Source organism: Solanum pennellii, chromosome 4 (assembly GCF_001406875.1).
Source record: "Solanum pennellii chromosome 4, SPENNV200".
Classification (NCBI taxonomy): domain Eukaryota; kingdom Viridiplantae; phylum Streptophyta; class Magnoliopsida; order Solanales; family Solanaceae; genus Solanum; species Solanum pennellii.
The window spans coordinates 66,837,784-66,864,652 of NC_028640.1; the positions used below are offsets into that span (position 1 = coordinate 66,837,784).

Here is a 26,869-nt window from a genome sequence, read left to right on the forward strand (position 1 = left end):
TTAAAGTACAAGTAAATTATATGTTTGTATGAAAATTTTACCAAAAAACTCAAAAATCCGAAAAAACTCAAAAAATCCGAAGTTGAAAAACCCGAGTTTTATTGATTTAGTTTGATTTATAATCTCAAAAGTTCGATTCAAATACTTTGGTTTGATATTTGAAAAATCTGAACCAACTCAATCATGTACACGCAGTTAGGCACTCCAAAACATAATTAAATGCAAAAAAAATATTAATTCAAATTAAATTAATTGTTACTCTCGAGGTCATCTATTAATCCGCATAGAGAATGTTACAATATCTAACAGCTGCATTTTACTCTCCTCTTAGATTTTGCTCCGGCCCGGTGATTTTTTCTGCTTCTCAAATTACTTCTATTTCGGCGAATTTGTTGTTCTTAATTCCGAAGAGTGAGTAATTTTCTCGTGTCTAAGCTAAAACTAATGCTTAATCGGAAACCTAGAGACTTTATGGGGGTTATAGTTTGCTGTTAGTTGTTAAGTGGAAATTTGAGTTTTTGATTATATGGGGAAAGTTGGTATGGAGAAATTGTGTCCTTGTCAAGATAAGGACACATATCATGACCTTTGTAGTGCATTAGAAAGTTGTGTTCATGTGGATGAAGATTATAAAAGCTTGTTGTTATTTATAGAGAAGGGTGGAGTTGATGCTGGTGATAGGGATAACCCTAAACTTGCTTTTTTTGATGTTGATGTTGACCCGCTTTATATGAATTTCTTGGCTAACACTAAGCTAGATGGAACATCATATGTTTCTAAAGTTAATGATCAGAATGGGTTGACAGTGTTCATCAAGTATGAGAGAGATAGGGAGTTGGAGTTTCATGGGGTTGAAAGGGGTCAAGATCATGTTAGGGAAAAATGCGAACTGGGGAGGATTTCAAAAGCTCTAAAGACTAATGCGAGAAAGAATAGGATGGAAAATGGGATTTTAAGTAAGAAGCAAAGAAATGAGGATAGGGATTCAGACAATAGGAAGCAAAGAATTGATGTGGAGATTGTACCTGGTAAGGAGCACAAGATGAAAGGTGGGATTTTGAGTAAGAAGCCACGGAATGAGGATATGGAATTAGCTAACAGGAAGCAGCAAATTGATGTGAACATTGGACCTGGTAAGGAGCAGCAGATAAAAGATGGCATTTTGAGTAAGAGGCAAGGAAACGAGGATAGGGATTTAGATAACAGGAATCATAGAATTGATGTGATGACTGTACATGGTAAGAAGCAGAAGATGAATGATGGGATTTTGAGTAAGGAGCGACGAAACGAGGATAGGGATTTATTTAACTGTAAGCACATAATTGATGAAAACATTATACCTGTTAAGGAGCTGAAGATTCAGAATGATAGCAAATTCATGGATGTGGAAGTAAAAATTGAACCTCACGAAGATTCTGATTGTAAGTTATTTGATTGTTGCAAAAAGAATTGTGTATGAAGATATCATTGTCTCAAATCTTCATTTAGTAATAATTGTTCTTTTGTTTATGAAGCTATTAAGGAGGCAGAATCCAAAAGTGAAGTAGAAATCCTTGAGAATGTAGGTGCAGATATAGGCTGGGGCAGTAGCTCTAACCCCTTTGTACCTTCAGTGGAACGTTGCCTGAATGTATGATTTCAATTCTTCTGCTACTTTCACTAGTTCTTTTGGTCCCTCCTTTATTTAATGTTACCTATTAGTTTTGGTTCACCATGATAATTCTTGTAACCATTGGCTGCTAATTTTGTGTATCAAGCTGGATGCGACAATCATAGATTCTAGGTACAGGAAGGAGGTTTTGAATTTATTGATGAAGCCCTACAATGAAGAGGAGTATAAGAAGCTCTGGAAAGACATTAAGATGCGATTACCATCTAGCTCTACAAATGGACATGGAAAATCCCTTCTATCACTCCATAAAGGTAGGTTAGTAGCCTATGGTTTGTTTTCCAGCATCGTGGCATCTCTTTGCATTTTGAATGCTTTTCTTGTGTTTTGAATTATTCTCAGGCTATACCTTGATTTCAAATTTATGTTATCACTTTTAAGATAGTATCGAAAATTCCATAGGGTTCCTGCTCTTTATATAGACAACTTAATAATAGTTCCTTGTCTTGTTCTTTCGTCAAAAAATGAACTACTTGCTAGCAATCTTTACTGAACTGATTGATAAAAAGTTTTGACTTTTTTTTATCTCACTTTCATGTGGCTCGTAATAGAGCATGTTCTCCTTTTGTTTTCTCTACACTTCTATTGTTTTATTTCCACTAGGCATGGAAGAGTAGAGTGTTTTAGTCAATTAAAAAGGGAAAAAGATCTTTCTTCTTAAAAGTTCCCATCGATCATTGTTTACCTTTTCAATTGACTCAGCATTTTGTATGAACAAGGCATGACCAATGTAAATTTGGATACAATATAATGTTTACTCACAGAGAAGTGCCAGTGGAAAAAATAGTCATGTAAGGCAAGTGACCTCATCAAAAAGAAGAAGTCATTTAAGGCAAGTGGACAAGTTGTGACTCCAGGAAAGGGAACAAAGAAAACATTTCTAGGAAGGAATAACTGCTTTTGAAGCCTGAAAGCCTCACCGAGAAACAAAAGAGTTAAACTTGCCAAATATGCTGAAAGTCATCGACTCATCGATAATCAAAACAGTGTCTCATTCTAATCAATTTTGTCAAAGGCTCATTTAAGGCGCACTTAGAAGGCCTAAAGCACATAAAAGCTCATGGAGGGTGATTCTCCTCACCCTAGCTGTGCTTCAATGTAGGCAACCCATTATTTGCATCGATTACTTATTACCAATTTCGCATTACTAAATTGACAGCCTAGAACCAAGCTACATACTTTTTGGTGCAGGGTGACTTCACAGTATAGAGATAGGAGATGAATTAAATTTAGATTGGGTGTTTGGCTTGTAGGGGCATTTTGGGCTTTTGAACTAGACTTGTTTTCAATGGCCTTTTAAGTGACTTGAATAAGTTTTCTAGTGCACTTTTGGAGTTATTGTATATTATGGAAGAGATGAACCGCGTTTGTAGATTCTATTTGTTTCACTTGGCTTCTTGGTTTAAGTGACAGCAAAGCAAAAGGAAATAAGAGTTGTGCATACCTTATGAAGAATTGTAAACAAAAATGTCATTCTTTTAAAAAGAGCAACCAATGATCTATCTTAACAATCCATCATACCAGAAATCTCATGAGTGCTCTAGACATGTAGAAAAAAGAAAAAGGTCTCCTGAAGTTGTGTACACAAACTGGTTGTCCCTATTTCTTGAATGCTATTTTGCTTTCTCTATTATTTTTTATGTCCTCTTTATGTTTTTCTTTTAACTACTGTGAGTTCTGTGATGTGTGTTGCTTGAGCCGAGAGTCTTTCGAGAACAACCTCTCTACCCCTAAGACCTCCATGAGGTAGGGTAAGGTATATATACATTGTACCTTCCACAGGCCCTGCTAATTGGACTATACTGAACTTCTTGTGTTGTCTTCTATGTGAAAATTTATCGTATTATGTTAATAAGTTATAATCCTCGCTAAAAATGTGGAAAATCTACTTGAGAAGGTAAGAAACAGGGATAGAGACACTTGTTTGTAAATCCTATTGATCGAGGAAGGTAATACAAATTTAATTACGAGTTTATCCAGAATTAAGAGTTGTGGATGTAGCTGGATTGTACATAAGAGATGCATAATTAGGGTTTGCTTCTATGTAATTCAGGTTGGATTTCAATGAATCTTAGAATAGTTTTAAGTTTTTTCATGCTGCTCTGTTTAGCATTTGTGTTATGTTGCATGCCTTCTATTTAATTGGGGTATTCTTTCAAGTTTTGTGGTCGTTGAACAACAAGACTAGGGTTCCCAATTAGCTTTCAATAGTTTGTGTTGCAGAAGAGAAAAAATTACCATTTGATTGCTTGTCTACTTGAATTTCTTTGGAATATCAAACTCTCTAGTTGCGACTATCATATTGGCTATTGATGTTCTTATTTCTGCTATTTTCTATTCCACTTTGTTTCCCAATCAGTGATGTGATCGCTATATCAACAAGGATTTATTTATATATTTTTATTGTAAAAAATGCAGCTGTCAATCGGGCAATCAAAAGGGCCAATCATGACAAAGATAAAAAGTTGAACATCATGCGTGGATTTTTCTTTTGGTTAGAGGTGAAGGCTATTTCCCTACTATATATTCCTTTCAATGAATGTTCCGTTCTTTTTGCCGTTTAACGTGCTCCTTGCAGTGACCATGCATGTGAATCTCCTCTCACTCATTCCATAATGAAAACCACAGTATGAAATACCCTTTTCCCACCAATCTGCTTGCTTATCTTCAGAGTCCTTGAACCAATGGTTGCTATTTTCCTATTACCTACCAGTCATCTGCCTCTAAAGAATGAAAGTACTGCATTTTAACCTCAAAAAAACATGAAACTTTACCTGGCTTGCTCAAATGTACTTTTCTGACTCAAAATTTTCAAGGATCAGCAAGGATGACAGATCTAAATTCTGCGTCCATGTATCTTATTGTCGAAATTCTGATGTGTATATGAGGCTTGAGCCAGTAGTTACCAAGATTGACCAATGGAATGAGAACAAAGACACCAAGGGATATTACTGCCTTTCATCTCAAATAAAAGCATGAAATACCATTATCTTTCTCATTATTGCTTGTTCTGCTGAAGCTACTGAACTTTTACTAAAAGTATATTTTGTTTCAATATCTCAGCATCTAACTCGGCAAGATGCATTCCAGCCTTGGGAGGATGCAGAATGTCTACAGACTATGCCTGGATCTTCCTAGAAGCTGTTACTTTTTCCCATTCCCCAATGTCAAATGTGTGACATTAAAACAAGCAATGGAAGAAAACCAACAACAATTATTATGGCTTAATCCCAAATAGGTCAGGGTCGGCTATATGAATACTCACTGACCATATTCCTTATATAAGCTCAACTCTTGTCGTATCATTGTACCGTTAGTAGAAGAAACCAAAAGATTAATATTTCAATTATTGGTCGATAACATTTTTGTTTTGCATAATCCTTTTGTGAATAGTTTTCAAGACAGACATAGAAGGTGAAACTCTGGAGCTCCCTTGTACAGATGAAATATTGGAGTTAGCATCTCTATTTCTTATCAATTTGGTACAATAGTGGTTACGTTGGTAAATATCTAGAATGAAAAGTACGATGATACACGGATAAAAACTATAATTACACATTAAATCAAGAATTAAAATAACTATTTGCCGTATTCTTATATATCAACTATATTGTAGCAAATGATAAAGATCATCATTGGTTGAAAAGATTTAAACGAAATCAGAATAGTTGACATGAATGGAATATTTTGTTCCAATTTTTTAAAATTTGTACAACTATCTACATTTTATATTTGACAAAATATTATACTTAATTATGTGTTTTTGCATAGTGTTAAACACGAAATATTTAATTTTTTTAATCATCATATATCATATCGTATATTTATATAAAAGAGAATCTTAGGCCCGCTTATGTAGCGTCACCACAAATAAGAATTCTATGTTAATTTACTTATTTCCAAAATTAGTTATTCCTTTCATGAAAAATTGTGACTTTTATGAAAAGTTGTCACTTTAATGAAAGTTGCAGCTTTTATAAAAAATTGTGACTTTTATGAAAAGTTGCGACTTCAATGAAAAGTTGTGATTTTTATGATGAATTGCGACTTTTATGAAAAGTTGTGACTTTAATGAAGAATTGTAACTTTTATGAAAAAATTACGACTTTAATGAAGAGTTACGACTTTTATGAAAAGTTGTGACTTTTATGAAATGTCGTGACCTTTCTGATAGAGTTGCAACTTTTCTAAATAGTTGTAACCTTTCTGATAAGACACAATAAACATTTCTTCACGCTACTCTTTGTTTGTCTATAAATAAAGGGATTTTCTCTCATTTTAAAAGAACGAAAATTCTAACTCTCTTCTTCTTCTTTTTCACAATTAAATATTTGTGTACATTGCTCCTGTTAGTGACTCACTGCCACCATTGTTTATGTTACAGATTTTAGTATATATTTTTACAATCATTAATTTATGCTTATGTTATTAAGAATAAATTATAAGATGTAATAATTTTCATTTTTCTTTACATTATCAATGGTTTTTCTTACGTAATCTTGTATGTAAGATAATATAGTGTGTTAGTTTTAAAGTCTGGTAAGTTTTAAATATTATTTTAAAATTTTTGTGGAAAACACTAATAATTTTACTAGTTATGAATAGAAACAATAATAAAGTATGTTGAATATAGATGAGGTAAGCTTAAATATATGGAGTGGTGTAGATATAGGAAATCTCAAACAAATGTGAATCATTGACCATATTTTCTTATTTAAGCTCAACTCATGTCATATCATTGTATCGTTAGTAGAAGAAACCCAAAGATTAATATTTCAATTACTGGTAGATAACATTTGTATTGTGTATGATCCATTTGGGAAAAGTTTTCAAGACAGACAGAGAAGGTGAAAGTTTCTTATACATTGTTACAAGTGCATTTTTTGCTACTCATTGTTTCAATATAGTCAACATTGTAACCTGAATTTACTGGTTTACATCTTCCATTTGTCCATTGTAATTGAACCCAACTCTTGGTTTCCCCATACTGAAGTTAAGAACTCTTGCATTCATGTTGTATTGGATTTCTCCAGTATAGAGAAGTTTTCTTATGTAGTGCTCTATGTCTGAACCTATCAGACGAAGCGTGTACTCCGTCAATGGAGCTCCCTGGTCCAGATAAAAAATTTATTGGAGTTAGCATTTCTATTTCTAATCCATTTGGTACAAGAGTGATTACATAATTAAGCTTGTATTGAATGAAGAGAAGTTTTCATTACCTCATAATGATCAACAAGTTCTTGGAAGTAAGAATAGACTTTGGTACAAGTATCATCAGTCCACACAAATTCATCAGTAGGGTCAAGAAGAAGTGTGAGTTTATCCATTTGTGTTTGATCGAAAGCAAAGGTTTCAGGATCAATATAAGCTGCATATATTCTAACATGTCTAGTAGCACTACTGAGCCATTGTCCTCCATGTTCTCTGGTCATGTTCTTGCTCTGCACATTTATTTGTGGTTCTACTGGCCTTGGCTTCTTCATTGCCCCCTCTTCTTGTTTTTCTTCTTCTTTCTTTTCTTCCTCTTTTTCTACTTTTAGCTCTTCAACTTCTGCTTGCTGTGCTGAAACTGAGAAAAAGTTTCTCCTTTTGACTTGTTTATTCTTTCCCTTTGTGCTCCAACTTAACATGCTGAAATGGGTTGAAGCCATGTATGTTGAAGTTGCTGCCATGTTTCCCCCTTTCTTTTGGCTCCCTTTCTCCTAGTGTTTTGTTGTGTGTGATTTTTATGGCCTTTTCTTGAATGTTGGTATTGGGATATTGATATATCCTCCTTTTTGTGTGGATAGGAAATGTTTGCTTGCATATGGCTTCTTTTTATTTATCTTATATTTTTTGTTCTGTGGCTGTGTTTAATAAAAGGTTAATTACAAATTACTCACTTTGAGGTACTTAAATTACTTTCGTTTTTAACCCTGTTAAACCAGGTTTAAAGGTTTGGTTAGTGAGTAAGATAAAAGCTAATTAGTGAATCCGAGCCATGAAAGATAAGTATACAGGGCGTTTCACTTATATAGACAATATCAAAATATTAAAGTTCAGAAGTTCTTATGGCGGTGGATCTATTAGAAACAATCTTTTTTATCCGTGTATTCATCACTGCAAAAAAAGAATGCTTACCTGTTAAAAGTAAAATAAACATAACACCAGCTGATTGAATCAACAGGTTCATTATCACCTTGATAAAGACTCAATAAGAGAGTTCAGATTGACTTGAAAATTGTTAACGAACAAAAGTGAAACAGCTTCCAATAAAGACTTGTATATAGGGGATAAAATTTTCATTTCCTTTAATTCTCACTATAACAACAGTTTTCTTGTTCTATCTCACACAACAGATTTTGTGAAACAAAAAATATGCCTAATCCTAAGACCTATACCTAAGTAATTAACTAAAAGCCTAACAATAAAAAGAAAAAAAATTGCTCTGCACTAGCAGAACACTACATAAACCTAATTACACAACCTCATTTACAATGGTGAGGCTACTCTGATACATAGCTTGTGGTCATATCACTTGGGCTATCTATATAGGGAGATGAACCTACAGACCTATTCCTATTTATCAGACGCATGGGTTTAATAAGCTCATCGAGATCATCCAGTTGCATCTCTGCTGGACCACTCTCGCAAAGTGGCTTTTCCTCGCTTCTCTGATCAATAGTCAGTTCCTCTTCGTCACTACCATCTAGGCTAATAAAATCGACAAACTTCCCTTCAAGGAATATGTCATTATTCCCCTTGACAGAAGGCTTCTCTGATCCAGCTGTTATGCACTCAGTAATATGAATGTGCGGAGAGCCAAAGTAACGACCTCGACCATTCTTTAACTCGCTCAAAGCTTTCCTTTTCACTCCCTTCCTTCTGTTCTTCGGATGGTGAAGCTTGCAGTTTGAACCTTTTGGACAGTTGCCAGTTGCTTCAAAAACGGGGCAGACATAGGTGTGTTTCTTCTGACACTGCATGTTTAGAAATATGACCCATTTCACAAGTTTCAAGATTAGTGTGTTGTGTGTTTGTGATGATCTACATCTATTGTAAAGAACATACTAAAATAATACTGAAATAGTTGCATTCAGAGAAAGAGGTGACATAATAAGTAAAAATACTTGGCAAAAATCACCGGTTGAAAATATAGCTATATCAAGGAAGTCATTCCAAAAACAAAAAATGACAAACAAGAAGAGGTAAGGGTCCCCACTACTTCATTCATGGGGGAAGTGTGGAGACTAGCCTCATCAGTTATAACAAGTTTGGGATAGGGACAAGCTTGTCCAGGAACCAGGAATCAACCAAACATAAAACTGGGTGATAAACTAACTTCAGAAGACCTTCTTCGTCGATCATCCAAACACAGCTTTTTAACTAAAAACTATTTCTACTTGGCACTGTCTGGCATAAATTAGCTGTGAGCTATTAAAGAGCTTATCTAATTGGAATTTCAATCCATTGAGTATCATATAGTTGGTATTGATTAATCTGGAAGCAGAAAACAAACAAAAAATACCTCATTGCCATCAGCACAATAACCCCTGAGAAAACCTTCACAGATAGAAGCATTTGGATTCACATTTACATGTCTATATGGACAATTCTCATTTGAGCATATTCCTGCCGAAAAGATTCAAGTTAGTGCTCTAACATCCTCTTGGTTGAATTGAATCAAAATATACTAATGGTAACACCATCAGATATAAAAACACCCACCTTGCAGAAAATAGGAGCAGTCTTGCATTCTTTCGGGAATAACCTAATACACAAGGTGAAAACAAGTAAAAAGGCAAAAACTAATCATGCTGCAGCTACATCATTTATAGGGTTTAAGAAGTAACATACCTCGTGAGTCAATTTACAGTTAGTATCAGAGCAAGAACCATTCAGAAATTTAGAGCAGACGGCGATTTTAGATGGGTCATGAATGTAAGGACATTTTCCACTATCCTTGTTACACTTGCCAAACCTTGTAAAAAACTGGCAATACTGTTTCTTTCTTGCCAACCGAATTCTAGCAGTGTGCAAACTCCAGCGTACTTTCTCACTTGCTAAGATGCAGACTCGTCTCTTTGGATTTCTAACCAGCTTATTACCATTGCCAACCCGTACATACCTACAAACAGTTACAAGCTTTTATATTATATTATTCTTTTTACAAGGCAAAGTTTTATTCACGGGAATTAATTATATTTATCTTATTTCATCTCTTGGAAGCAAGGTACTTTTTTTAGTTCTTTCATATTGACCACCTTTTTGGAATACCTACTATTTTTCCAAGACTATAATATCCAATAGAAAAGATTAAAATATAAGCAACAACTTAAGTACCAAGAATTCATCTCTTGGAAGCAAGACTGTACTTTTTTTAGTTCTTTCATATTGGACACCTTTTTGGAATGCGTACTATTTTTCAATACTATATGAAATCCAATAGAAAAGATTGAGATATAAGCAACAACTTAAGTACCAACAACTATGAACTGCTCACGCTTCCTGAAAGTTCAGGGACTTTGAGAAAAAGTAATGTAAAGGAATATCACAGCTCACAGTTAAAGCCACAACCCTATACTAACCAGCACTAGGTACATCATTGATAATGAACTGAAAACAAATGTATTATACGTACTCATCGTTCCCAATCAATAATCTTTTCGGGACGTAAGATTTTTTTGCCTCTGGAACTGACACTGATGGTTCCTCATCTGTCCATAAAACATGGAGAATTACAAAGTCAAGCAGCAAATAATGTCAAGTGAAAGTTGCAAGAAATAAATCACAAACTTCACAAAAACCACCCTTAGAAATAAAAGAAAAGAGGCACACTCCACCCCCACCTCCACAAGATATAAAGAACAAGACAAAGCTAGTATGTTTGAGCTCAAGTCTGCCTGATTTCAAAGAATGATTGATCAAGATAAAGATGGAAAGTACTTACTCAAGCTCCAAAACCCAAAAAAATTAACAAATAAAAGGGAATATGTCAATTCAAAATAGAAAGCAAGGGCATTAAGAAACAGCTCTTACCAATCTCCCCACACAAGTGAAAAACGCTAAGAATCAATTTGCAACTAAGTTCCAATAAACATGCAATACTCATACAATAAACTTCTCATAATTATAACATTTTTACTTTGATAAAGGAACTTCTCGAAATGTTGACTTCCATGACCATATTAGAAGAAGGACCTAAAAGACTTGGTTCTATCAAAGAGCCAGCAACCCTTTCAGTGTCTCCACCGAAAGAGGAGTGCCTCCTCCATCCATGAAAGCATTCAATTGAGAATTTTTCTCGTTGAAAGAAGTTGAGCACTGATAAAAAAAAATATCATTTAATTAATAAGAATAACACATTTCCTCTTTTAAAAAACCTTACTGTTTTTTACAATAAGAAAAAGGATCTTACTATTGAGATCTGTGTCCAAGCTGGCCTTATCAAAGGTACTAACAAACGTTTAAAAAGCACTCTAGAACCTTTAAGAAAATTTGCACTATTAAACTGGATTTGGTTTCAGAACTGTCAGAGTTTGCCATAAGAAATCAGGTTCTCTAGTAGACTAATATCCAAGTACGAGCTGTGACTAAATAGATACATTTTAGCAACTTTTTTAAGTTCTTCAACAACTATCTCCGGAACATGAATATCTACTTTGTAGCATGTACTTTTCGGTCTTCTCCGAACAAACTACATTGCAGGGGCATATTTGTAGTGAAACAAAGGAACTTCACAGATCCTACCAATCAAAAATGGAACTCCACGGATCCTACTAATCAAACATGGAACTTCACAGATTCTCTATAAGGGTGGTGATGGCACAAAGAAATTAGACTTTTATAGCAAAAGCAAATGCAGTAAGGTTGGACGTAAAAAACTGAAACCTGCAATCTTATGTACTCTGGATACTAAGAAGCACATGACTATGCCAACTGTCCTTTGTGCTATTTAGTTATCAGAAAAGATGGTTTTAGGGAGAAATGAGTCATGTCGATCAATTATGCATTTACATTGTTAAACTCTCTCAATATTTTTAAATCAAACCCATAGTTATTTTCCAATCCAAAGAGGCTTAAAACAAAGACTCTCGTCTCCCTTCACATTTCTATTAGCAATGGAACTTTGGGATTGCCCTGCTGAAACTAACCATTCAATGGTCACATATTATGTGGTAATGAAGCACAAGCAAAGCAGCTAAAGGTGTTGCAAATTGTTTTTGAGGCTGCTTCTTGGCTGCATGCAACTTATCTAAGAACAGTTTGTTTTCCTACTTCTTTTTATTGGTTATCTAAGAAAAGTTAGTTCCCTGTAGGGAATATACAGATATTGATCAACATATTCGGCTAAAAGGTGGAATACTTCTCCACTGCCTACCCTAGTTTGCCATGACATATTGACAACTGGATCAGCGTCAATTTTGCAGGGGTGATTGTGAAGTGTAAGAGGAGTCTATCTACATGAAAGTGCAATATCTTTCCATGGGAGGGATCACTTTGATTAATAATATACTTTTTTTTGATAAAGACTTTGATTAATAATATACTATGACCCTACATTCCAAGTGTGTCAGTGCAGTGAAGAAATTTGATAAGCCGTGAACGGATTTCAGGTGGCATGGGGTATGGGAGTGAAAAACGTGCAAATAAAAAATATCATAAGAGGAAAATATTCCCTTCGAATAAACATGAGGGGCAAAGTGATTGATCAAGAAAGCTGTTTCGCCTAGCAGTACCGACACTTGTACTGATCTGCCACCAACCAGACATTTTTTGTTTGTTTTTTTGAAACAGGTAACTTTGTCTATATATGTTAGGATCCGAATCTTACGAGTTGTAGCAGCCCCATATTTACTAAGTACTACCAACATCTATGATTCTATGATCCTATGTCTATAATGAGTCTAAGACATCAATGATAGAGACAGGATCATTTAAAAGTAACTAATTACACCAAAAACACAGTAGCAAGATGCAATTAAGCTTAATCTGTTGCATGCTGTTCTCGATGCTCTCAAAACACCTAGAATTCCTTTGTCTGCCACCAACCACACATTGTCTAATCCTCTCAATACTTCCTCAAAATACAACAAGGAGAGCCACGATTTAGTCCTGCAAGCAGCTCTAGAATGTCAGTTGCACTTATAAGAACACCCCCTGTTTTTTCCTTTCCTCGTAAGCCTCAGCTATTTCCAGTAAATGAGCCAGCCAACATCTTCAATGGCAGCTGAATTCAGAGAATGATCAGGAAGACTTGTCAAAGGAGGTCATCAAACAAGGTAAGAAATGGAGGGATTTTGGTCCACCAATAACTTCATACGGGATTGCACTATGGAAATATAGAAGGGAGCACTGAGGCAAAGAAAGCTAACTCAGTTTTCTTTCAGTGTGGCAAGACAAATAGAGTGAAGTGGAGTCCCTAACACTAAAGTTCAAGACCTATAAACTATGCAACTGACTGTAGAGTGCAGACTGGACAATTGATGAAGAATTAATTTCAGAAGTACCCTCTCTTACTGGGAAATCAGCACGGTGCAATTCATGTGCAGAAACAAGGAAATTAAAAAACTGGACAGAAGTCCTGATCTATGGTTGAAAATGAAGCAAAAATGGTGCGTTCTCAGTCAAGTCCTGTGAGATAGAGTGGAGATGGCCAACTACAGTGCAATGATCCACTAAGACCATGCGATCCAACCAACATTTGAAGAGAGAATCATTAACAGAGCCACAAAATGCAGGAACTTAGGAAGGTATAAAAGTTCCCACATAAATATGAACGGTGAGATTTCAGCTCCATAAGTCAAAAACTCAAAATCAAGTCCTGCTCATTGCTTTGACTATCACAAACAAAATCAAAGCATTCTCTAAAATGATATTGCAGGTTCCAAACACAAATATGATAACTTAAAGGAACTTACATTCTCATAGCAAACACTTTTTAAGGCAAGAGTGGCAAATAAGCATCATAGTGAAAAGGTTAAAAGAAAAAAACAGTAAGGTGGAAGGAGGGAAAAAAAGGAATCAGCAAAAAAGGAGCAGACCACCTGAAATTCTGTGTAGTGTCTTCCCAGAGGGGTCCATCTTATACCGCTCACAACCAATGCGGAATATCCTTTCTCCTGTATAAAGTTAGAAGACCATCATAGTGCTCAATTAAAAGAGAGTACAACATTTGGAAATGTACATAAAAAGGACATAGCTTTTGTGGTAATTATTTTAAGGACAAAGCTGATACATTGACATATTGTACAATATTTTTGCGAAACTGTGAAAAAAATGAATATGCCACACCAGGGTAGAGAACTGGCCTACCTGGGAGCAGCTTTACACTATAAAACTTACGAGAAACATTATTTCCATTCATTGAGTCAGCATTAGAACCATATTGTCCCCTTTTCCTTTTGTCAACAGCAGCAACTGCCAGTGCAGCTTCCTGCAAAAAAGCATCCACTTAACAACTCAATTCCTGCATCTACACACAAATTTTACAACCCCAAAATAAACCTGAGTACAGCTGGACAAACCTCAGCAGCCTTCTTTGACCTTTGCTCAATAGATTTTGACCACTTTAGACTAGAGCCAGAGACACTTAACACCTTAGATCTTCGTAAAGAGAGTCCATGAATTGACCTTGTGTAGATTGTCTCCCGCTTTTTTGAGAGCAGTAACTTCCGTCTAAAAGAAAACATACTTGAGGAATAATGTTTGGCACCAAAAGAAATGAACGAGCCTGAAATGATTCCTCACCTGATAATAGAGGAATTGTCACTTGGAGAGGAACTGAGGAAATTCCTCCGATAGCTAGCTCTTTTCCATGGAAATAAGAAAGGCCAAAGTTTCTCATACTCTACAGTGCCGCCATATTTCCTTGATGATTGAGTGTCACCTAATTTCCAGACCAATGAGAACTTTGACAATTTAGAGGTCTTGGCTAAACCTGCAAAAAGTACTTAAGTTAAACCTTGTCTGATAAGTGATGATATTGGCATTAACTTTAAAAAAAGATGGTGTTCTTGGGAAAACAAGTATATAATATTTGAATAAAAAAGCAGTAACCCATCGTGAAGTAATTATGGTTTAATTAAACACTCTCTGACAAAAATTGTGCCTGGGTCTATCAGAAACAAGCCTCTCTGGCCCCATAAAGGTAGGGATAAGGTCTGCGTACAACCTACCCTACTCAGACCACACGAGGGGAATTACACTGGGTATGTTGGTGTACTCTCTGACTAGAATAGGTAATACTAATTCCAATCATCAGTTCTGCCAATTCTATCCCCTAACAGGCTGTTAGACCGTAGACAAAATTCTGCCAGGATTATAATGCATGATTTTGTAAGGCTGGAACTAATAAATCCTTGAAGTGCATATACTTAATTATTGGGAAATGGTTGGTTCATTTCATTGAAAGAATGGAATATACACGTAAACATATGTTTGGTTAAGTTGGATAAAGATTTGTTTGCAGTTTACTTCAACTTTTGAAGTAAATAAGAAAAAAGAATGATGTATTAGGTACTCTATCCAAGGATTGCTAATCCTGGTACTAACTTTCATGCCAAATCCAGTACAGAATAAACTATGGCATAAATAATTCTAATATTGCTTATACTGGAAATAGAAGTCCTACAAAACAGGGGATAAAATGATTTCAAACATTTTCAGGTACCCATATACAAACCCTAAATTGAAGACCATGTAGAACCTATGATTGTCGTCTCATTGCAATTGACTCTTTCTTCATTAACTTGTAAAGTCCAATGTTTTGCAAAAAATACAACCTAACCCAAAAAATAATGTTCCATGAAGCTGTTGGGAATTTCACACTACACTCTCGTCCACCCATGTGAAACAGCTACATCCTGTCACAGGTCTCTCCACAGTATGCACAACAAAACTTTTGAGCACAAGGACTAATAAATTTTTCAGCTGTCACTAGGAAATGTCCTTGTAGAACCATATATTAGTGGAGTATCTTTTACCAAGTAAAGCTGGATTTTGTTTCCATGTGTAGATAGAAATGCAGCAAAAAGACACTTGGAAGTGAAATAAAGGAGAACAAATCCTTGATCAAAATAAATATGTATGTATATATATATATACACACACACACAAAAGCATGATATCAAATATTTCAAACTGACAAAAACAGATCAATCAATCAACTTGACTTTCAGCTATATGACTTCTTTATATAAATTTTCACTCTATCCAGGTGTATTGCATTCCGATACAAAAACATCAACTAAACATGATTGAATTCACGAACGTTGCTTGGACTTAATCATGGTTTGTTTAGTAACTTACTCTTACCTCGGAATCCTGTTTTTCAATTCAAATTCTTTGAAAATCTAACAATGCTATAATTGACAAACTGCATAGGCTTAATTATGATTTAATCAACAAAAAGTCTATAACATGGAAATTGAGCAAAAGCAATCAGATGAAGAAGTCAGATCATGCAAATACCAACAGCGCCAAATATTATGAGTTGTAAAAATATATCCTTACCACTCAGCCTTTTCATACCTCTTTGGAAAGGAACTATATTTTTTGTCGTGGCAACTCTTTGCTTCATCTGATTATTGTCAGATGCACGAATCAGTTGATTCTTTCTCCTCTTATAGTAGCCATCGGATGATGTCTGGGTCTTATCTGAAGCTGCAACTAACTGATTCGATCTTTGCTTCACATAAACTATTTTCTTTCTGGAACTGCCTTCATCTAATGTATTCTGGCTTCCAGAATCACCTCCCAGACCAATTTGACATTCAGGAACTGCAGAAGATGTTGAAGGAAGCTCAGAAGGCTTCAGCGCCAAAATATTGTCAGTTACTTCCATAGGATCTGAGTTTGTAGCAATACCACCATTTCCAGGATGATCTACCACTGGTGAAGATGTAGACATCAATGTAATGCAACTAAATGATTCGCTCTGTGTCGGGGTTTTGGGTCTCTCTGAAGGAGCATTTACTTCTGGAGTTCCCCTGCAGCTAGGTGAACCAGTTATCTCAGCCCTGTTCTCACATTTTCTCCTAAGGTCATTCACACCAGAAGAGTTCAACCGGTAAGTTGAAGAACTTGGAGCATGGTATCCTTTGGGAAGGGAACCAACAGGAGAAGGATTTCTGACAAGACTGTTACCCTTGCGAATGTAAGAGCCGACTTTTGCAGTGTCCTTAGATAATTGGCTTTGTGGAGGTAGGGAGTTCATTTGGGAACCTCGTCCAACAACAGAGGAAGAGCTATTACCAGTTCTATGCCATGTCAGTGGCTTCTTCGGAACAGGCACATTCCTTGGAGTGATAAAACTTGATGGGCGAACAGATAAAACCCTAGAGCCAGCAGGACTTTGCTGGTTTGCACCTAGATTTGGTTTCCAGTCTTGTGAACTCACATTCTTGGAGGACTTTACTGTGTTCTGTGATGATAATGCCACAGTATTGACGTTAACCACAGGATTGCCACCAACTTTATGATCTGAACTTCTATCAAACTCAAAAGCATCTGACGATGTCTTCACTGAAGAAGAAATATTGTCATAAGCTGTTATAGAATTTTCATCAACTCTTAGGGCTTTTTCAATAACAATTTCACTGGATACTGACAGCAGCGGTGACATATCTGGCACAGATTCCATGCTTTTGACGCTTACTTTGTTCGCAAATAAAGAGAGATTATCTGCCAATAAAGGCATGTCATCCCTACCAAGCACATAATGACAGCTTTCGTGACTTTCTGGGGCCAACTTTTGGTCTATTCCAACAGAGGAACCTTTGTCATCGCTTACTCTATCAGCCATTTTTAGCGTCTCAATGGATACAATTGAAGTTGTAGTTTCTTGTCCCACTGCTCCCAGTTGAGAATTGTGAGCAACGACTTGCTGATCATCTGAAAAGTGTTCAAATGGCTCAGCCTGACATACACCCTTGGCAATACTGCTGCTCTCAAGCACATTGACTGATGGACGAGCTAGTGGACTATCATCTACATTAGTCGATGTATTTAGAGATTCTAACTCTGTCACGGAAACATCATTGATCATAGGCATTGTAATTGGCCTGCTAGAAGGTTCCTCGTAGGTGGTAACACAGGGTGCAGATTTAACCTTAGCTGGCAAAGAAACTTCACTTTTCTTGGCACTCTTGGTAGAACACGATTCGGAATCATCTTTAGAACAATCCTGAAGTGACAGCTTCACTTCTGAAGGCCCCCCATATGAGTGATCCCCCTTTAGTGAGTCGGTCCCATAACCAGAAACTGTACCATCCTCTTCTTCAGAGGCACGATCTTCTCTAAAACAACTGAAATTATTACCTTGGCCTAGCAAAAAACTAACCACATTTTCCTCTGTCTTACTCATCTTCGTAGTGGGCAAAACAGACTTGTCATCCATAATCTTCCTCTTCCTGGTGACCTTAGGTAAACAGTCATCATCCACAATAATCCTAACATCATCTCCAACAGAAACCACTGAATTGATAGATCCTTTAGTATGTCTCATCTCAGGTGACAATGTGAGTCCATCAACACATGATTCAAAACTACAGCCAAAAGTACCAGCCCTTGGATCACTATTACTTAAACAATCTGCAGTTTGCAAGTCATTGACAACCTCAGTTCTCCCAGTCTCATCAGAATTAGAACTGCTATGATTTCCATTAAAGAAACTTTCTCGGAGTCCTTTCTCAATATTAGTCAGCAGAGGTACAACGTTGGAGTCACTGGATGGCTCCACACAACCTGCTCCAAAGGATCCTATAACAGCAACTGCATTCTTCTTCCCATCAGAAAACCCCAACCCAGAATCAGCAGAGATATATGTATCTTCAGTTGACGAAGATACTTCATCTTTGTGAATTTCTCTCCCATCTAGGCTTGACAAGACAGCATCGCCGTTTCTTTCTTCACAAGCCATGGACTCAGAAGATTCTTTAATAGGACCATCTTCAGACACTCGGAGCTCATCCTCAGACTGCCCTCCAACATGACCAGTATTATCCAAATCAGAACTAGTAGGTTCGTTTTGTACTTCAATCATACATGTCTCAAAATTCATCGTGGAAGGGACACTCTGAACTGATCTGCTGGTATAATCAGCAACGCCATAAATTTCAGAGTCCACGCTTGAAGAAACCAAGACTTTAGCTGGACTAGCTTTCTTCCCATCAGAATTTGACTGCTCTAAGGACTCGTCTTTACTAACAGCAGACAGTTTAAAAGGTTTTTCTAGTTTGCTAACTACTTCATCTGAAGGCAATTTCACATTGATAGGGTTTATGACTTTCTTCTTAGGCACTTTCTTCTTTCTAATTATGAAGAAAGGTAGTCTGAACTTCTCAACATGATTACTACCCTGATTCAAAACCTTGTTCTCTGCAGATTCCTTGCTTTCTTTGGTTCCAGTTAAATCATTTGTCACAGTCGAACTCAGCAATGAAGTGCTGTTAGATGCACTACTAGCAACAGAAACTGTAGCTTCATCTGGCAAAAGTTGTGACTCTTTGTTGTTATTCAAGGTACCATTAATTGTGCGTCCATCAATAGAATCTGTAATTTTATCTGCCAAGTGTCTTGAATCCTTGTAAGAATCCAAAGTGCAATTAGATGAACTTCCAACTGCAGAAACCGTAATTTTATCTGCCAAACAATTGAACTCTTGGTTAGAACTCGGTCGGCAACCAGAATCATTTGCTGAACCATAACCCTTTCCCGAATCGTCTCCTATTCTCTTTGTTGGAGAACCAGAGAAATTCACTTTTCTAATCTTCTTACATCTAGGTGCTTCACTTCTGTCTGAGTCAATGGCGGAGCTTGACGGGGTCATAATGGCCTTTGCCACAAGTGCATTAGATTTAAATGAAACATCAAGCTCCATCTGGCTTCCCTCTCTTTCCTCAACCCTTCTCTCCAACCTCTCAAACACATCTTTCTGCTTTCCCCTTACAGCACCAGAACTCAAGTCATGGTCCTGATTTCTACTCCTGTTGTTAGCTTTCCCACATTGAATCCTGAGCAATGCACTCTTCTTCTGCACTTGCTTCTTCTGTGGAGACCTATGAATTTCCTCCTTGTCCACTCTTAACCTATTGCTAAACCTAACATCAGTGTAATCATTACCATTATCCAAAGAAGACACTCGCCTAGAAGAAGAACCAACTGGAACCTCATCAACATTATCACCATATTCCCATCTCTCACCTTCATATCTATCAACACGCACATCATAATTCCCCGGACTCTTTCTAAAATCCCTCGATGGTTTTATATCAATCTCCATTCTACGCCTCTCAAGACGGTACATTTCATCATCATCATACTTGCTATTCACATCTCTCCTAATCCTAAGAGGCTCTTGACTGTCGTTTACAGAGCTAGCACGATTCTCTCTCGACCCACTTGAGGTAAAATCATTCACAATAAACCTCGGTGGAGGAGGAGGAGGGGGCTTATGGTAATGGTCGTTATAATGAAAACTTGAGGGATGGGGGTGAGGGAGCTGGTACGGAGGTTGATTTAGGGTTATATTAGATGAAACCCTAGGGGGAGAGCGATTTTGGTGATAATCGTATCGAGGGTTTTCTGAATGACGAGAAGGGAAGGAGAACTGGGATTTGTGGTGCAAGGGAAGGGATGGTGAAGGAGGAAGAGGGGGGTGAGAGATGTGACGCTGAGGTGGTGGTGGAGGGAGATTGGATAGTGGTGGTGGTGGTGGTGGAGGCCGTTGCTGTGGCGGCGGCGGCGGCGGAGGAAGGTGGTGGAAGAAATTAGGGTTATGGGAAAAGTTTGGAGGAGGTTGAACGTACCTGAGGTGATGGTGACGGTGGTGCTGGTGGTGATATGGAGGAAGATCCATGGAGACCGTGGGGTCTTACCGGAGACGAAGGGACCGGCGGCAACGGCGACGGCGACAGCAGCCTTTGTTTAAATTTTTGACAAACGTTTGGTCGCATGAGAAGTTGAGAACCACAAAAATCAATCAGTTTGACATTAGATTTACCTTGTCTAAACTGGGATATTCTTTGCTTTCCCGCCCAAGTGGGATTTCTTTTTTCTTTTTAACCAAGTGGGGGTAATTATGGCTTATATTTTTGTATGTGTTATAAATAATATATGATACTATTATATAAATTAGGTAGTTGATAATTTTAAATATAATTAAAACTTTATGACTTTTTATTGTGTATTTTTCATTTGTTTTTATTTTTATTATAATTCTGTGCATGAGCTTAAAATAGCACTTTCAATTTTATAATAGATGTATTTTTCTCAAAAATTAAAACATAGACATGTGTAATGTGTGAATAGGTAATTATTTTGAATTTTAGTGTTCAATAGATTATGATGATAATTTGAAAGATTATATTTTAAATTAAAAAAACTATAAGGAGTCCAAATTATATGCGACATTTTTTTTATTTATATAGAAAAGACAGTTTCAACATGTCTGTTTGGGGTAAAACTTTTTGTTGGTTGAAGATATTCTGATTATTTCAGTTTGTTGTCGTACTTTCACCCTACTTCCATCTTATTCCACATGTTGTGTGGCTAGCAGTTTTATTGTGCATGGCATTGATGGGTGCTTCCAGGGATCTTCATCACATATCTCTCGTCTATGATATAAAAATTGATATTTTGCTTTCGTAACTTTTCCTCTTCAAGCTTCTTCAAGTACTCCGCAATTTTGAGGTAATTATTTGTTGTCTCTTTCTCTTCCTCTTCCTCATCAATTATTTTAGATTTATTCTTTGGGTTTTCTTCTCTATATGTTTTCTCCTGAATTTTCGTATGAGCTTTAAGAAAAATGAGTTGATGAAGTTTGAAAGTTAAATCAAAACGTGATTTTTTTTCTTTTCCTAAAATCCTCCGGTCTTATATGTTTCTTGCTATTTCAATCTAGTTCACTTTGTGTTTCCACGGCCTAAGCTATTGCTATGCTTACTCACCAAGTATGACTAATTTTTTGAAAAGTGTTATGAAATGTCTATTACTGTTTGTAAAATGTACTAATGGATTGTTTGATTTAGTTATGAAATATCTATTATTTATTTATTTATTTATTTTGGTGATTTTACGTTTGAAATTCCTCGCTAAAAATGCATAACTTCAAGCTTATTGCTTGGCTTTACAACTATATGTTGAGATTTTGTTATTTCGTTATTTAGATAACATATTAATTCTCAAAGGTCAAGAGACAACAATATATTTGACAAAACAACAAAAAATGAAAGGCCTAACTTTTTCATTTGCTTTCTCAATGAGAGAAGCGAGATTAGAACTTGATTCATAGGTTGCAGTGGAAGTTTTCAGTCACATGCAAAGTATGATTGGATAATTGTTGACTTTTAACATTAGATCAATTGTTAGATGTATTTTGCTTATTTTCGTGATGTTTGTTCTTTACAAGGATAATGAATGATGAAATTTATGTTTAAGACATAACTTAGGAATGTTTTTGAACAACACTCTCTTTGCATAGTAGGTCAATGGTGATAACCTACATGTAACGCTCTTATGTTAAGGAGACATATACTGTTAAACAAAGGTTGTTTGTGCTTTTTGAGAACCCAAAATTCAATAACAAACATCCATTCGATTTTAATCTTTCTATACTTTAAATAAGTGAAGAAGAACAAGAAACAATTCTAAACTTTGATCCACTGATAGTTCTTAAGGAGGTGTTTGCAAAAGAAAATACACATATATTTGTAAACTAGTCAGTTCGATAAATTTATATGATATTAAATAGCATTTTTCATTACTATGTAATGAGTGAAAAAAGTTCATAACATTTTCATCAGTTAACAAACCACATCACAATATATGATCATTCGAACTTTTTTGCTCTCCAGGTTTCATAACAAATGAGCATCACTGCTGTATTAAAAAAAAAAAAGATAACTACATATGCCAATTAAGAAACGTGTAATATTTTTCTTGTTTAACTTTTTTAAGAAAAAAAATTGTAATATGAAATTGTCTAATTCTTTGACCAAAACTATTTAATCCAATCTTACTATTATGAAACAATCAACAACAAACTAAGAAATTTACTTTGGGTAGATCACAAGTTTATTTTGGATAGATCACTCAACTAAGAAGTTGAATGAACTGAAAAAGTATTATCTAGAATATAAGAACATTACAAAAAAAGGTAAGTCAGTGGTCTCTCTGCAGAGATAAAGAGAATTGAAAGAATATCTTGAAATCTGAAGAGATTATAATTACTTAGGAAGAAATCTTTGTTTGTCTGCTAGCAAAACAACATCAATAATAACTGAGAAAATAGCAAGGAAAAACCTATTTCTCCTTAAATCAAAATTTCAGTTTCAGATTTCTCAACCCAAAATTCCAATCTACAACCTCAACTAAGAAAATTTGAACGGAAATTGAGAAGAAATATACCTTAAATTGCAAGAAATTCTTTAAATTTAGTTAAGGAGAATTGACATAGTACTCCCCTCTTCTCTTGAAAAATGAAATGTACGTTTATAGACTATGTATTTCCGCCAATCGAAGAACTCTGGAAGCTCCAATAAATGAAAGAGACGGTTTCCAACTTGAAAATAATTGAAGATGCTTCTACATTTATAGTCAGGAATTTACTATTTTGCCCTTCAATCACCAAAAAATTCAAGGTTACTTTGAAAATAAATAAATATATGAAATTTTCAAAAATAAAATAAAAATAAGGTGGAAGGTAAAAGTAGTGCCCAAAACAGAAAGGGAAGTCGAAATGCATCTCATTAATAAAATTAGCTATTATAAGTTTCTAGCCCTTAGAGACATTCCACATCATCTTTAGTAAAATAAACACAATAATTGTGGTTAGGGACTAAAAAATACCTATTTGTCCATTTGAAAAATGGAGAATTACATAGTTAAGCAAATATTAGTTACTTAGTTGTTATAGATATGATTTTAGTTAATTTCAACTCATGAATAACGTTCAGTGCTAACTATGTGGCTGAATTTTGAGTTTGTATTATTCGTCCATTTGTGTATTTTATAATTTGTATAATATAATTTTAATTTTTGTATATATAATTTTTATAACTGTTTAAAGTTCAAATATATGTATTTGTATGAATTTGTTGTTTTGTGTTTATAAAAAATAAATTAATCACACAAACGAACCCATGAACTATACAAATTCACTTATCCACAAATAATTAAAAAAAATAGCTTAAACTGTAACTGTAACACGTAAATATAGATTATAGGTACAAAACAAATTATAGTGGCTATTTGCGAAAATTTTCATTTGAAAAAGTTATACATTTTGGGCCATTTTAGAAGATTATTTTTGGGCCCAAAAGTGTTTCTTCCCAACAATAAAACCTAAAGCCCTAGGTTTACACGTAAAAGCCAGTGAGTGCCTTAGTTTCCGCCTCTTTGCTCCTCCGCAGCAACAACTCCTGTGATATCTTTCTCTACCGAATCAAATCGTAAGTGTCTCGTTGCCTGCATTTCTTTACTCACATACCGTTGTTTCTTGTAGTTTCTCTTTTGATTTGTCATGTAAAAATGTGATCTTTTTCACATTCTTAGAAGCTTTGCTGTGATGTGATGTCTTTTAATCTCTTTTTTTCCCGACCCATGTTGTAAAAAGTAGTTTTTTAGTATCTTATTGTTGATATTAGCAAGTGTGCTTACCCTTTCACGTTTCAGGGTTCTTGGTCGTTGTATTTATGGTAAAATTTATGCTAGTGATGATTAGTTTTAACAGGGGTTTGAATGGAAGTAGGAATTTGGAGTGTAAAAATGTGATTTTTTGACAGTTACAGGTTTTGCTGTGAAGTATGGATTTTAATCTCTTTTTTTCCGACCCATGATAGAGAAAGTAGTTTTTATACTTTCTTATTGTGGAGATTAGTGAGGGTTCTTATCGTTTTATGTTTTAGGGTTCTTAGTAGTTGTATTTATGGTAAATCTGTGTGAGTGATGATTAGCTTTAATGGGGGTGTAATTGGAAGTAGGAATTTGGAAAGTAAAAGAGGCAATAAAATGGGTGGTGCTTTAAGCAAGTAGTTTATGATGTTCTGTGTAAGTGGGTTGATGTGTGTGTGTGATCTTGTTCTATTAGAGAGAACACACTTCTATTGTTGAATTGTATACTCAGTACTCCCTCTCACAGATGGACCTTATTATGCTTTTTTGATAACGGGTGGCCGTGAGAATTTGTTTCTTGTTCCTTTATAAAGGAAGCTTATGGATGTAGGTCTGTGTATTGGTAATTATTGTGTTGCCTTCTGTTGAGTCCTCACCGTGGCTATTTTGCTCTCCAGATTTCTGAAGTTTGCTGGTCTGTCTCTAATCTATAGTTACTAATACATGTGAATTGTGCTGTCAACCTAGTGTCTTTTAGAGGACATTGACTATATCTTGCTATCATTTGATTCTTTTTGTTTGTCTTTTTGAGCTATTTTTGTGGTTACTTTTTTTGACTGTGCATCTGATTATTGCATATACTGGGTACAGTTAGATAAGAAAAGATGGTCAGAGTCAGTGTGCTGAATGATGCTCTCAAGAGCATGTACAATGCTGAAAAGAGGGGAAAGCGTCAGGTCATGATTAGACCTTCATCAAAAGTCATCATCAAGTTCCTCATTGTTATGCAGAAGCATGGTATGTTAATTTCTTAATTGTATGCACTGCAAAGGCATCACCCTATCATTTTCTTACTGTTATCTATGTGTAGGTTACATTGGAGAATTTGAGTACGTCGACGATCATAGGTCCGGAAAGATTGTTGTCGAACTGAATGGAAGACTAAACAAGTGTGGTGTCATTAGTCCTCGCTTCGATGTTGGAGTCAAGGAGATTGAAGGATGGACTGCTAGATTGCTCCCTTCACGACAGGTATAGTAATTAATATATTCACTTTGTTCCCTTGATCAATATTCAGAACTCCTATTCTGGTTATCTCCAAGTTGAGCCTCGCTTCGAGCTTCCGAAATGATTGTTGGGGTGAACAAGTCATGGTCATATAGCTTGTGAACTAGACATTATTAATTTTTGATTCCTTCTTTGTTGAAACAAGTCGTGGTCATATTAGCTTGTGAAATAGACATTAATTTTTGATTCCTTCTTTGCTGAATGATGTATTGGCTTGCTACGTGGGCGTTTAACCAATGTTTCATTGTGAAATTTGAAAAAAGTAGTTTTGTTTTGAAGGGAAGAAATGATATTTGAAAATTATTGCTTCTTTTTAAGCATTAAAAATCTTGAGTACTCGGGGCAATCGTCTGTAATGCGTACAAGACCCATCCATTTATAATTGTCACATAGCAAGCGCTCTTTGTAGATGCTAGCAGTTGAGGCTCTCCTGTAAAGGAAGCATTCCTGTCGTCTATCCAAAGGAGAAATTCTGTATCCTATGGCTTGGTAACAGAGTCTCGATCTGCTGTTATTTTTGTATTAGTCCATGAGAAGTGTGTTCTTTGAAGAAGTATCTCATCAGTCATTTTGTGGATTGAAGCATCATATGTAGTTCATACTATACTTGATACTAAGCGAATGAAATTGCAGACATTTTCTGCGATCAGAGATGGAGTAAAATTCGTACTTGTTTGTCAGTTTTATTTTGTATAGTCTATTTTATGTTTTGATCTTTGCATATTGGTTTTCAACTTGCAGTTCGGGTACATTGTGCTGACTACCTCAGCTGGTATCATGGACCATGAAGAGGCTAGGAGAAAGAATGTTGGTGGAAAAGTTCTTGGTTTCTTTTATTGAGTCATGTTGACAAGGATGAAAACTTTTGGTTTGGTTGTTTGTTGGCTCGTTGTAAGAGACCTTTTTCTGTTTTTCTTGTTACCATCAAATTTAGTAGAATTTTATTGAAAATTTTGGGACGACTATCTGATTTTGTTGAAAAACTTGCGGGTGCTTATAGCCTGTCGAGACAAGTGACATCTAAAGTTGCAGATGTTCGTGCTTGTGTTTGTTTAATCCCATATTGTGCTCGAGTATATCATTTGTGCAAACAATGAATTTGATTAACTATTTTCGTGAAGTTCACATCATAAAATTGACATAGTGAAGTTCTTAGATGTATTTGATTATTAGGTTTTACTAGTATTCGTGTCCGTGTGTTTGGAACTTATAAAATGTAATTATGCTTTTTTAATTATGACAATACTAAATCTAATTGTATTTTTATAGTATTATCGTAACTAAAATATTATAAAATGTGTTGTATGTAAATATTAATTT

At 35.6% G+C, this 26,869-nt stretch overlaps 4 protein-coding genes across 6 annotated transcripts; 2 read left to right on the forward strand and 2 right to left on the reverse strand.

Moving 5' to 3' along the window:
• The first annotated feature begins 282 nt into the window (after positions 1-282).
• On the forward strand, positions 283-5,136 carry LOC107016070. The gene is made up of 5 exons (XM_015216549.2): positions 283-1,421; positions 1,515-1,630; positions 1,758-1,923; positions 4,088-4,170; positions 4,733-5,136. The coding sequence occupies exons 1-5, from the start codon at positions 527-529 to the stop codon at positions 4,805-4,807; spliced, it is 1,335 nt and encodes a 444-aa protein (XP_015072035.1). The 5' UTR covers positions 283-526; the 3' UTR covers positions 4,808-5,136.
• A 1,279-nt stretch (positions 5,137-6,415) lies between these two features.
• On the reverse strand, positions 6,416-7,428 carry LOC107015619 (NAD(P)H-quinone oxidoreductase subunit M, chloroplastic). The gene is made up of 2 exons (XM_015215947.2): positions 6,889-7,428; positions 6,416-6,778 (listed from the first exon to the last, which is right to left on the reverse strand). Exons 1-2 carry the CDS (start codon positions 7,339-7,341, stop codon positions 6,596-6,598), a joined length of 636 nt encoding a protein of 211 aa, XP_015071433.1. The 5' UTR covers positions 7,342-7,428; the 3' UTR covers positions 6,416-6,595.
• Positions 7,429-7,915: 487 nt separating this feature from the next.
• On the reverse strand, positions 7,916-20,695 carry LOC107017622. 3 transcript variants are annotated; one of them, XM_027916401.1, is made up of 10 exons: positions 16,163-20,695; positions 14,399-14,588; positions 14,176-14,326; positions 13,964-14,084; positions 13,696-13,770; positions 10,290-10,365; positions 9,506-9,776; positions 9,377-9,419; positions 9,177-9,280; positions 7,916-8,628 (listed from the first exon to the last, which is right to left on the reverse strand). In XM_027916401.1, the coding sequence occupies exons 1-10, from the start codon at positions 20,505-20,507 to the stop codon at positions 8,155-8,157; spliced, it is 5,850 nt and encodes a 1,949-aa protein (XP_027772202.1). In that variant the 5' UTR covers positions 20,508-20,695; the 3' UTR covers positions 7,916-8,154. The 3 variants fall into 3 exon arrangements, with proteins under 3 accessions (XP_027772202.1, XP_027772203.1, XP_027772204.1); XM_027916402.1 differs by having other exon boundaries at positions 16,181-20,694; XM_027916403.1 differs by having other exon boundaries at positions 13,994-14,084; positions 16,163-20,694.
• A 3,252-nt stretch (positions 20,696-23,947) lies between these two features.
• On the forward strand, positions 23,948-26,625 carry LOC107018226 (40S ribosomal protein S15a-1). Its single transcript, XM_015218649.2, has 4 exons — positions 23,948-24,099; positions 25,133-25,279; positions 25,353-25,513; positions 26,291-26,625. The coding sequence occupies exons 2-4, from the start codon at positions 25,147-25,149 to the stop codon at positions 26,387-26,389; spliced, it is 393 nt and encodes a 130-aa protein (XP_015074135.1). The 5' UTR covers positions 23,948-24,099; positions 25,133-25,146; the 3' UTR covers positions 26,390-26,625.
• The last annotated feature ends 244 nt before the right edge of the window (positions 26,626-26,869 follow it).